This window comes from Trifolium pratense, linkage group LG7 (genome assembly GCF_020283565.1).
Source record: "Trifolium pratense cultivar HEN17-A07 linkage group LG7, ARS_RC_1.1, whole genome shotgun sequence".
Taxonomy (NCBI): domain Eukaryota; kingdom Viridiplantae; phylum Streptophyta; class Magnoliopsida; order Fabales; family Fabaceae; genus Trifolium; species Trifolium pratense.
In genome coordinates this window covers 56688979-56701252 of record NC_060065.1, presented here as the reverse complement: position 1 = coordinate 56701252, position 12274 = coordinate 56688979, and the positions used below count along the sequence as shown (strand labels likewise).

Sequence of the window (12274 nt, the reverse complement as noted above, 5' to 3'; positions counted from 1 at the left end):
TTTGAAAATGTGAGTTGTGACTTGTGACTCCTTCTTTTTCTCATTATCGTAATAATATGTTAAAAGTCTACTGCATTGAAAATAATTTAATATACTTAGTTATATATTTGTATTATTTTATTATATGTACTAAAATAACTTCAAAAAGTGGTAATAGAAATTTTATTAGTGATACATCAAGTAAAAAAATATTATTAAGTAACAATAGTTGGTTCAAATAATAAGAGATTTTGCCCTCTTAAATAAGTGGTCACGAATTTTATATCTAATATTTATACATGTGAAGAAAATTAGATTGGATGAGAGGTCACTTTGTGTTCTTAAAGATTATTCGATAAAAATTAATTATTATTAAACGAGATTTGTACTGAAAAGTCAGTAAAAGTTTTAAATTTACTTAAATCAAGTTTTACAAATGAAAATATCTAATTCAATATTTATTTATTTTTTGACAAATAATTCAATATATTTTTATTTACTATAAGATAAAGATCTTTCAAATTTTAGTTTTTAGCGATTTTTAACTATATATAAGCACCAAAAGCACTCTCTTTTTTTTTATGCTATAAAGAAAAGTTTACTTTTTTATTTTTATTTAAAAGTTAACATAAGAAATCGAAGGTTAACATCAAGAATTAAATAGTACTACTCCTGTAAATTAGTCCCACAAAAGTAGTTATCCTTTGAGTTGTTAAGAGCAGAGTTAATTTCAGAGTTGTCTTTTTTTCTTTTCATTACAAAGTAGACAAACACAAATCCCAACACTAATTAAACGGGAAGATATCACACGATAGAATAGCACTACAGAGTGATATCATGATTATATGGGGATATGTGCATGGGAAGAAGAGAGAGAGAGATAGAGAGAGAGAGGAAAGAGTGCAGAAAACACTACTCTACAGAGGAGACAAGATCATGGGATCTGCATGTTTTTATTGCACAAGACCTGCAACTATAGATCATGCAAATCCTCTGCCTTTTAAAATACAAACAAACTAGTCCATCCGTCATACAATGAGTGACTTATTTTGAAAATGTACACTATTTATATATTTTGATTTGATCATATTTTTCAATTAATAAATAAAAATAAATATTAGCAAATAAGATTTTGTTGGATTCGTCTCGATGAGTATTTTCAAAATATCAAATTTTTATAATTTTTACTATTATACAATTAAAATTATTAATCATCAAAGTTATGCATCGCGGCATATGTGAAATAGTCAACTGACTCACTCTTTTTGGGACAGAGGGAGTATGAAAATTGAAGAAAAATACGGATTGAAATCAACTAATGAATTATCCATTTTTCTTTCTTCTTCTTTTTTCTTTATCTCAAATCAAATACAACTCTGTTTGGGAATACCATATTTTAAGTTTATAGTTTTATACTCACTTTGTCCCAAAATATAAGATCTCATTGACTATTGCACATACATCAATATATAAGTTTGATTACGAATATCTTTAATTGTATATTATTAAAAATTATAAAAATTTGATATTTTGAAAATACTCATCGAAACAAATCAAACAAGATCTTGTCAGATAATATTTACATTTATATACTTTTAGAAAAATACGATCAAAAAAAATCAATTTGATAAACGTTTTTCAAAAAGAGCTTATAGCTTATCTTACTAGCTTATATGTTATTTTTTAAATGTTATTTCAAGTAGTTTGTGAGTTTATAATTTATGATTTTTTCCTTTTAATTTTACCTCTGTCATTTTATTTGAAAAAAAAGTAAATATTAAGTAAACATAAGTATATTTTTTATGTCATTTAATACTTACGAATCCGGTCAAGCATTAGTTTATAAGTTATTCATATTAAGCTAATGCAATATAGTTGTGGGTGTGAGAGGAAGAGATGTTATAAGAGTGTATGACTTTACTTTCTGACGTTGCCTTGTAGCCTAATGTCGCAGATCAGCGGTTGTGGCAGCCTGACTCATGCGGTGGCTATATTGTGCGAGGTGCGTACAATTTGCTCACTTTAGGGAGGATCAGGATGTGGAGGCCATAACAGAATTAATCTGGCACAAACAGGTACGTACCCTTAAAGGTGTCTGTGGTGGCTTGGCGGTTACTGCGAAATAGGTTACGACTAAAGACAACTTGGTACGATGTCACATGACTCACATCCTTACACATGAAACCCATTTTTGCGTGACTGGTTGCGGGGGAGTGGAGACTGCGCAACACTTGTTCTTCACTTGTCCGATTTTTTTCCCTTGTGGAGCATGATTAGATATTGGGTTTGTATTTCCTCGGCTGATTTGTTCCTCATACAAGACCATTTTGTTCAATTCACGCATTCGGCAGGAGGTTCTCGTGCTGGTCGTTCCTTTTTGTAGCTATTGTGGTTGTGTAGCATTTGGGTGGTGTGGCATGAACGAAATAGTAGAATTTTTAAGGCAAATGAGTCGACAATCCATCGTATGCTAGATAAAGTCAAAACTCATTCACTTTGGTGGATGAAAGTCTATAATGTAAATCTCGGTTTAAATTCTCATGTGTGATGGTTAAACCCATTTGTTTGCCTGGGTATTGGTTGACCAGTATTTTTATTGATGTAAATGTTTGACATTTTGTATGACATTCCTTGTATTGCACAAGACTTATTATTATTATTATAAATGAAATCCATTTTTCTTCTTCAAAAAATACCATTTGCCTTCGAACACATTAACATCTTTTCCATAAATAATAAAGCAACCATTGTTATCCCATCCATCAATTTACTGACATCTCAAAACAGCAAAAAAAAAAAAATTCAATTTTTTACTTCCTTTTTTTAAATGTTTTTATTATAAATTTTAAATTAACCCGTCCAATTTGTGTTTATCTCTTACTAAGGGTTCGTTTAGTACAACGAAAGAAAGTGGGAGGAAAAAACATTATGCAAATCAATGCATGAATTTCGATTAAAATTAGTTCAAGTTCATGTATTGATTTGCATAATTTTCTTTCCCCCCACTTTCTTTCCATTGTACCAAACACACCATAAGTGTATCTTATCCAACCAAATGATTCTTTCATCAACCAATTCCCTTTTTATGTTAAAATTGAAGAATTTAATTAATTACGAAACATAGGGGTGTACGTGGACCGGATTGAGTTGGGTTTGACCAAAACCCGAACCACATAGGATACTCTGGATTAGGTCGAAGAAAATAACCATCTGTTATAACATTGGGCCGGGTTGGGTAAATCCACTAATTTCCGGATTGGATTGGGTTGGGTAGTGGGTTACCCAAATGATTTTTTTATTTTTTTAATATTAAATATTTAAATGTCGAATCATCATGTTTTTTAATAAAAATAACTCAACTATTGTATTTTCTTGAAAAATAGTGTAACTTTTTTCACTATAAAAAATAATCACCTATTTTTGGTGTAAACCCACTAATTTACGGGATAGATAGTTTGCTACCTAAATATTTTTTTTTTGTTTTTTTTAATATCAAATGACTAAACGAAGAATTATAATATACATTTATGAAAATTATTCAAGCTTTTTATTTTATTTTTTAAATAGTGCGATAAATTATCATATTTGTTTATGAAAATTATTCAATCTTTCTATTTTCTTAAAAAATAGTATAACTTATTTTCAATATAAAAATATTTAATGATCAAATGAAAAAATCTTTAGTATTTTCATAAAAAATATTTCAAAAAATATAACACTAGTGGGTAAGTGAGTTTTTTGGATTGGGTCCGGTTTTACCCGGAACCCGACTTTTTTTATGCATTTTTCATTTTTGAAATCCGTATCCGATTTTTTTTTTCTACCCCAACAATTGTCAATCTACCACAACATTAATTTTCAAGACGGAAGGAGTACTAGTTTTGAGACATTTGTAAATTAAATATAGAAATATAATATTTTTTTAAGGAAGCCGGAAGAATTTATAAATATAGAAATATAATATTAAAAGTAATCATGTACAGTACATTCAATAACTTTTTTTGACAAAAGTACATTCAATAACTTAAAATTTATAAGTAGATCTTTTCTACTTAACATTTCTCTTTTATTTATTTATTTATTTATTTATTTTATCTTTATTTTACAAGTGTTCTTTTCTAATAGCACTTGTTAATCATATTCATATTTATCCATAATCTCTAAATTTGTTAAAATTATTTAGTATCTTGCTAATAAGTATCCTTGTGTCGATTCTTTAAGAATTTTATTTTAAAAAATAAATTATTTAAAAAATTAAACATTTCAATTTATAAGAATAAAGCAACCTGCATTGAAAGCAACCAACATGTACTAATTTTACATATTTCTTTAAGAAACTAAGCTCGTGGGCGAGCAACATTAGGCATCAACACGAGACTGAGTTTATAGTTTTAAAGTAAATCAATGATTTGTCAAAAAAAAGAAGAGTAAATCAATGATATAAATATACGTCTTTTGAAAATTGTTAATATTATTTGAGTATTTATATTTTATACACAAAATCTTTAATAATTGTAGTCTTAATTTATTTTAAGAATAATGAAGATGGTCTCTACTTTTGTCACAAGCACTTGTTAGTACACCTTTGAAATTAGTTTTGATCCCTTCAAAATCAAACCGATTAACTTGGCTATGTGTGTTGACTTTGTCGTCGTCTGGAATGTTGGGTGTTTTCGAGCTGAGACTCGTCTGCCTAAGTTCTCATTCTACCGTTGTCTCATCAGCTTTTAGCCTGAATGAGCTGTTTTTTGGATTCTGATGGCTCAATCATTTTTTATTCGAGATCGGGAGTTGGAGTCGATCTAGTGACAACTTTTGGGGCTGGGTTAGTGTCTTCTGGTGGCCTGAAATCTGAAGGATGCCTTTCTGAGGTGGTGTTTATTTTGATGTTTATTTTGACGTTCCGCATATATAAAGCGCCTGTTATGTTGTTATATTTGTTGTTTTAAAAAAGGAAAACGCTAAACAATACCCCCGGGGCACTATTTATGAAAGCAAATATAGTAATATGACATTGAACTTTGTGCAGTTAACGCCTCGAATGTCTAAAAAGTATTATTTTCAATTTAAAATTTTTTTTTTTTGGTTTCCTTAACCAGTGTCCCGAGGGCACCGGTTAGCATAACCCTTTAAAAAAAACTTGAGTAAAGTTAATCACATTGACTGTGTGTGATTAGGGAACTAGTAATAAATAAAAAGTCCCTTTCAGTGACAGTAGGTAAATAAAAAAGGTGTTTGGGGCCGGTGAAGTTGTAAGTAGTAACAAGAGAAAGGAAGGGACATAGGAGCTATAAGAGCATAGGTATAGTGTGTGTGTGAAAGGCAGAAGTAGCAACAAGAGTATCTTTAGGGGAGCTCAGCACATCATAAAACAGAACAGAATACTTTACTTCCTGTACTAAACAACCAACCTACTCCTATAACTATAACGTTGTTGTTTTTTCTATGAGACCTCATATCTCATAGGTACTAATCCATTGGTTGCGTGTATTATGCTTTAATTCTGTTCCTGTTTTGTGTGTTTTGTGTTTTTTAGGAACTTGATTTGGAATCTCTCTCCTTAGTTTTTTTTACTATGGAGTATTATATCATTCATCTGTCTCAAAATATAAGCACTACTTTGATTATTGCACGTATGTCAACGTACAATTTTGATAATTAATATTTTTAATTGTATATTGGTAAAAATTATAAAAACTTGATATTTTGAAAGTACTCATCAAAATAAATCAAACGAGATCTTATATGCTAATATTTATATCTATATTATTAAAAAAATATGGTCAAATCAATATAAGTGAATAGTGTCATTTCGTCAAAGTAGTTATTATAAAATGGAATGAATGGAGTAATTAGGCAAATGCTAACGAGTACCTCTAATGTATTTTTTAAAACTTTAAATACATAAAATGAACGCATGGAAAGTTGTAGTGTTTAACTTTTTCATAAAAAAATTATTTAAATGAAATGCTTAAAAAAATGTTTCAGGAACACTCGTTAGCAAGACCTTTATAATTATAATACAATAAGTAAAAAGTTTTCACCATAGTTATCATAGGCGGATCCACACCGCGGCTGGTCCGTGCACTTGCCCCAGTTTTGGTAAAAAAAATTTAAAAAATATTTTAGGGATTAGTTTAGGGCAAAATTGAGATTTGTTTTTGTTCAAACATAGTATCTTTTAGTTCAAAACTGAAATTTTACCCAGACTTTATAAATTTTCTGGCTGCGCCATCGATCATTATCCATTAGTATTAATCTCTGTCACAGAATATTTGAGGTATATAAGATGAACTCTCCTCTTTAAACTAAATTTTCTTTATACATATTAGCTAAAAATCAAACTCATAACCACATATTTAAGAAAAATAACACTATTATCACTTAAACCAATTTATTACTCCTTCCGATTCTAAATACAAGTGAAAATATATTTTTTAGATATATTATATTATCGATGAATCTAAAAAATAAAATTTCTCTTATATTTAGAATCAGAGGAAATATTATTTTTTATTTTTTTTACAATGTAAACAATGAGGATCAAACCTAAAACATCGTGCATACCACCCAAATTTTTCACCACTAGACAAAACCCAATGCTCGAGGAAATATTATCTCTGTTTTTAGTTTTTATCACTCTTTTTTGCTAAATGTTAAATACACCCCCCTCTTTGACACTTTATTAAAAAGAGGAAAGAGAAATAGGACCCTTAAGCGTGCAAATAAAAAGACTTAAAAGCAAAACAAAGCTAGATCACAAAATCCTTTGCTATTATAACTCTCTCTACCTTTGTGGGGTTTCTCTTCAAAACTCTTCTCTATAATACTATTTTCATTCTCTCTTCAAAACTTTGTCACTCTTTTCTCCTATTTCCTTTTTCCATTAACCAAAAGTCCCATTTAAGGTTCATTGTCTCACACACCTCAAACCTAAACAAACCACCTCAAAGCTGTATTTTTTTCACACAAGGGTATAAGGGTATGCTACCTTAACCTATCTTCTCTTTTGTGTCTATTCTTTTTTTTCACTTTTTGTGACTTATAAGTTATAATAACTCATTTTTTGTTGTTTTTGTTTTTCAGGTTTATTTAATCACTTTTTGAGTTCATTGCAAGAGTGTTTTTTTGTGTTCATTTTGTTGAAGTGATGAATGAAATGACAAGAAATGAAAGAGAATCATCAGAAGAAAGGAAGCTAGAGCTAAGACTTGCTCCACCTGGTGTTGAAAACTGGTTTAACACATCCAACAACAATAAACAAAGAGCTTATGATTATGATTATGATTATGAGTCTAAACTCTCTCTTGGTAATTTTCTTCATTTCCCATCAAACAAAGCTATTGTTGTGAAAGGTAAAGAATCATCATCATCACAAACCTGTTGTCCTAAATCAGTAGAGTTACAGAATGGTGATAACAAAGTTACAGCTGTTTCCAACACTTCTCAGAAAAGGTACAATACCTTTTTTCTATATCTAAAGTTTTTTTGTTTTTATTTTTATTTTAACTTTTTTAAGACAGAGGATATTCATTCACTGAGTCACTTTGTTTTTTTCTTCTACTATTGTGGTCCATGCAAAGCTGTTATGTTCTGTTTTTTTCTACTACAAGTTTTAATAGATAATAGATCTTGTGTTACACTTTTTAGTGCTAAAGTTTAATTTCATGTTTTTACATTATTAATTACTACATGCCTTTTATAAACATGGCACAAAAAACATGCAAATTTCTCATCCACAAAAAAAAATTTATGAAATTTTTTAAGCTTTGATGTCTCTTTGTACTATGTACTAGTAGTATTATTTTTTTTTTTGTTCTATTATCCTTTTCTTGCCATGTTTGATTCAGAGATGTCTACATCTGGTTTTTGATGCTATATATATGTTATTTATTATGTGTCTTCTTTATCTATTTTTTTCTTTGGGGTTTGGTTTGACATATTAGCATATGAAAATATGAACTTTGATATATATATATATATATATTAATTTTTTCTTGGACCCTCTTAATTAAAAAAAAGGCTATTTTTAATTTGTGTTTTGAACTATAAGTTGTTATTTGAGTGGTAAAATGTTTGACTTTATAATCTAATCTCAAGAGAGGGATTTTGAAATCTCATATAAGACAGTTATAAAATATCAAGTAGTACTTTGCATAAGTAGTAATTTTGATGTGGAAGCCTCAAGACTTTGAAGTGTGCTCCTTTCACGGTTTTATGTTCGAAACCTCCGTGTCACTTTTTGAGTTCGATCATTCCATACAAAGCGAAATCTTGAGTTTAATTGGGGTCTGTCTAGTGGACAGTGGATGTTGGAACAACTAGTAACAAAATGAAGTAATAATGAATAAACTCGAACAATAATGAACACACAAGGTTTGATAACGGAGTACCCCATGTGGTGGGCACGTCTCCGACTGTAGAATTCGTTACAACATGTTTTTATTAGATGAATGAATGAATTAAGGTTTCAGTATTACAAAAAGGTATTTTTATAACAATAATATTTCGGTCTAGATAACAACAAATACCCCTGAACCGTACCCCCTAATGCCCCCCAAAACATTTGGGCCAGACCCATATGGGCAAGGGGTGGTCGGAGTTTCGTTTCGCTCCGCTAGCTCAACTCCTCGGTCTCCCCAACCACTTCCTGATGCGTATGAGGCATACTCAGCGGTGGAAATATAGTTTCTGTCATATTGATTAGTTGGTTATTAGACAGGATATCGAGTCTTTAAACAAATTATTAATGATAATTTCCCTTTTTTAATTAAATTGTTTACAAGTACTATTTGATTAGGATAAGTGATTAGATATGGGATTTGAAGGGTTTATGCTAATAGGATATAAACAAAATTCTCTTTTTATCACAAACAGCATCTTTTATAATTTTTTAACTTTTAGAGGTTCTTACAATTTTCACTGTTTACTATCATGCTTAACTTTGTGTTTGGACCCTACCAACAACAGAACTGCTCCTGGACCAGTAGTGGGATGGCCACCAATTCGTTCATTCAGGAAGAATCTTGCAACAAGCAGCAATTCTAAGCCATCACCACCTGAGTCACATACTCAACAACACAACAAGGTTGCTGGTAAAAAACCTATTGACAACTTTGGTAAAGGTTTGTTTGTTAAGATTAATATGGATGGTGTTCCAATTGGTAGAAAAGTTGATCTTAATGCTTATGATAGCTATCAAAATCTTTCCTCAGCTGTGGATGAGCTCTTTAGAGGACTCCTTAAAGGTATTAATATTTTGTGTCCTTTTCTTATTAATAAGTTTTTTTAATTATAATAATTTTTAGATGCTTAAGACTATTGTTAGACGGTTTAAATTTTAAGACAATTTTTTATTTTGTTTTATTATAAAATTTTGAGTTGACATCTGAACCGGGCGATCAAGATCGTACCGTCTAAATCTCGTGACTCCACGACTGCATCTATTGTCGAATTGTCTAATTTACTGAATCTAGGTCCTAATATATGTTACCTTTAAGCCGACCCTAGCATACCCTAGGCCTATCCTAGCATACTCTAGGCGTATAGTATAAGTATATGACTACACTAGCTGTGTACTATATTGGCATAACATTAATTAAACATCAATGCTTAAGGTCAATCATAAATTAGCCTAGGAGTATATGGTGCTTAGGCTATTAATTCAACATTAATACCTAAGGTCAATCAAGTTCACCAAACAAGTTTTCTAGTGCAAATTTCTAATTGGCCCTTTAGAATATTTAGCTTTGAATTTTCATTTTCCAAGTTTAAAGTACTCCCTCCTACCACTGTTCACTGACAAAAAAACCAATGTATCTGGTTTATAATATACGTCAGATACATTACTATGATACATAAAATCTTAATTTGTATTTTTTATTTGTACTTGTGTGTAGCTCAAAGAGATTCCTCTAGTTGTGGAGGTAACAAGGAGGAAGAAAAAGTGATTAGTGGATTATTGGATGGAAGTGGAGAGTATACTCTTGTATATGAGGATAATGAAGGAGACAGGATGCTTGTTGGTGATGTCCCATGGCAGTAAGCATCTTCATTATTATCACTCTCAATCTTATGCTATAGTACACTATTACACTAGTATTTTAATTGATTTGATTTATGATAGTACCATTATATAATAATTTATTTATACTTTTATATTCCAACTCCATCACTCAATGTAGCAATTTGTTAGATTCCTTGTGCTTAACAATTACTATTTATTAATATTTTTTAATTATAGCTAACCACATTTATTATGACAAGTGTTACGAATAAATCTGTAGAGCTACATGCCATGGCATGTCTGTTTCTCACAAGAAAACATTTGTTCTACTGTCCCCTCTTAGAAATAATACAAATTGTAACTATAGTATAATTAACTAACTCATGCAATTTCATTATTGTTAGAAAACAATTATTTTTAGCAAAAAATTGATATTTATTATTATGTACAGTACAGTAGTACTATTTTTAATTTTTATTTATGTTTTTGGCAGTATGTTTGTATCAACAGTGAAGAGGCTTCGAGTGTTGAAGAGTACAGAGCTTTCTGCTTTTACACGTGAGTTGGAATCTTATATGATTTAATTTTAAAAAAATCTATATTTATGGTATGATTGAATATTTAAATAAACATTGTTTTTTTATTTTTTCAGTTGGTACTAAGCAAGACAAGATACCTACTTGATGTGAAGATTGAGGATTTAAATCTCTTCTAATTTGATGTTTTTGGTTCTTAATGATGAAAATCATGGAATGGAAGTAGTAGCTTTACATTACATTATGTATGAATGTTTTTTTTTTTTTTTTTTTTTTTTAATGAAGATTTGAGATGTTTATGGGTTTTTTGTATAAATAGGGGATGAAAACTTTACGGATGTGTGTACTCATGATTTAATGTGGAGTAACGATTAACTTTGTTTTGGTTTGTATTTTGAAGTTTTTTTTTTTCTTTTTAACTTACCAATTTTTACATCTCTCAAATTTATCATATACTTTTTTTTTTCTTTGATTTTTTTATCATATACTTGAATTCATGCAATAAAGACAATCTCAAATTTCATGATCTGTTTTGGTCAATAGAAAACAAGAATTTTTATTTTGGTTGACTGAAGTGTCTGTCGCTCTGTCTATAATTAATATAATTAATTATCTATTTTTATTATTTTACTTATATTTTGTCATAGCAAAAGAGATTTTGGTATTGGAAATTTAGTTTGGCATAGCTTATTTCACACTAATAAGAATGGAGGCAAAGGAATAGAAAAATATCACGTGTGAAATAATTAAAAGTTTAACCGACAAATACTTGTTGTGATAGTTAGAAATGCAAGTTGGGGGAGAATTAATGGGTCCTTGTCGTTGAATTGTGTTTTGCCTAACTTTGATGGCTGCTTAAATGTGTCACACTGGTTTTTCTATATACTACCAGTGTATAGTGAGAGGTAAGATTAGTAGTAAAACATGGATGATAAATAATTACCTTTGCGTGACTCAACTGTATTATTTTTAAGTTGAGTATAATGTCCACAGTTTATTTAGGGGGTTGGAATCATGCATTGTTTGACTTTGACCACTTATATTTTCACAAACTTTTTTTTGACAAAATATTTTCACAAACTCAGTGCTACTGTAGTAGTTGGCACTCCGTCCATCTATAATTAGTGATTTATTTGACCATTATATAGATTAAGAAAGATATGTAACTAAAAAAGAGTGAACAAACCGAGCTCATTGGTGGCAAGAATCTTCAAAGCGAGGTACTTTCCTCATTCCTCTCTTATTGATTCTAAATTTGGTAATAATCCTAGTTTTGTGTGGCGAAACATTTGGAAGTTTAGGTAAGTTTTGCATGATGGATGTAGATGGCAACATTAGAAAGAATTATGAATGAACCGTGGTTAAGGGTAGACAATGAGCATTGGGTTAGAGCTCCTCAAAAGCAAGAAGTGTATAATTTAACCGTCCAACAACTTATGCTACCCAACATAAAACAACGGGACATTCAAAAAATTAATTCTTTATTTTCTGAGGATGTTGACAAAGCTTTTATGACACGGCTGAAGCAACCGGATGGGGATGGTGTTTACGTGACTACCGAGGACAATTTATACTTGTCGGAACTAATCTCATGCATACCAAGCTCAACACTTTGTAGGGTGAAGCCATGGAATTAAAGAAGCAATAGAAGAAATGATGCAAAGAGGTTTATCCTATGTTATTTTTGAAAGTGACTCAAAAGTAGTAGTTGATGTTATTCATTCTAGGTAAGATGGATTATCCGAGTTTAACA

At 30.1% G+C, this 12274-nt stretch overlaps 1 protein-coding gene across 1 annotated transcript; it reads left to right on the top strand.

Moving 5' to 3' along the window:
• The first annotated feature begins 6671 nt into the window (after positions 1-6671).
• On the top strand, positions 6672-10913 carry LOC123898660 (auxin-responsive protein IAA26-like). The gene is made up of 6 exons (XM_045949671.1): positions 6672-6961; positions 7066-7434; positions 8950-9227; positions 9879-10020; positions 10479-10543; positions 10638-10913. Exons 2-6 carry the CDS (start codon positions 7130-7132, stop codon positions 10667-10669), a joined length of 822 nt encoding a protein of 273 aa, XP_045805627.1. The 5' UTR covers positions 6672-6961; positions 7066-7129; the 3' UTR covers positions 10670-10913.
• The last annotated feature ends 1361 nt before the right edge of the window (positions 10914-12274 follow it).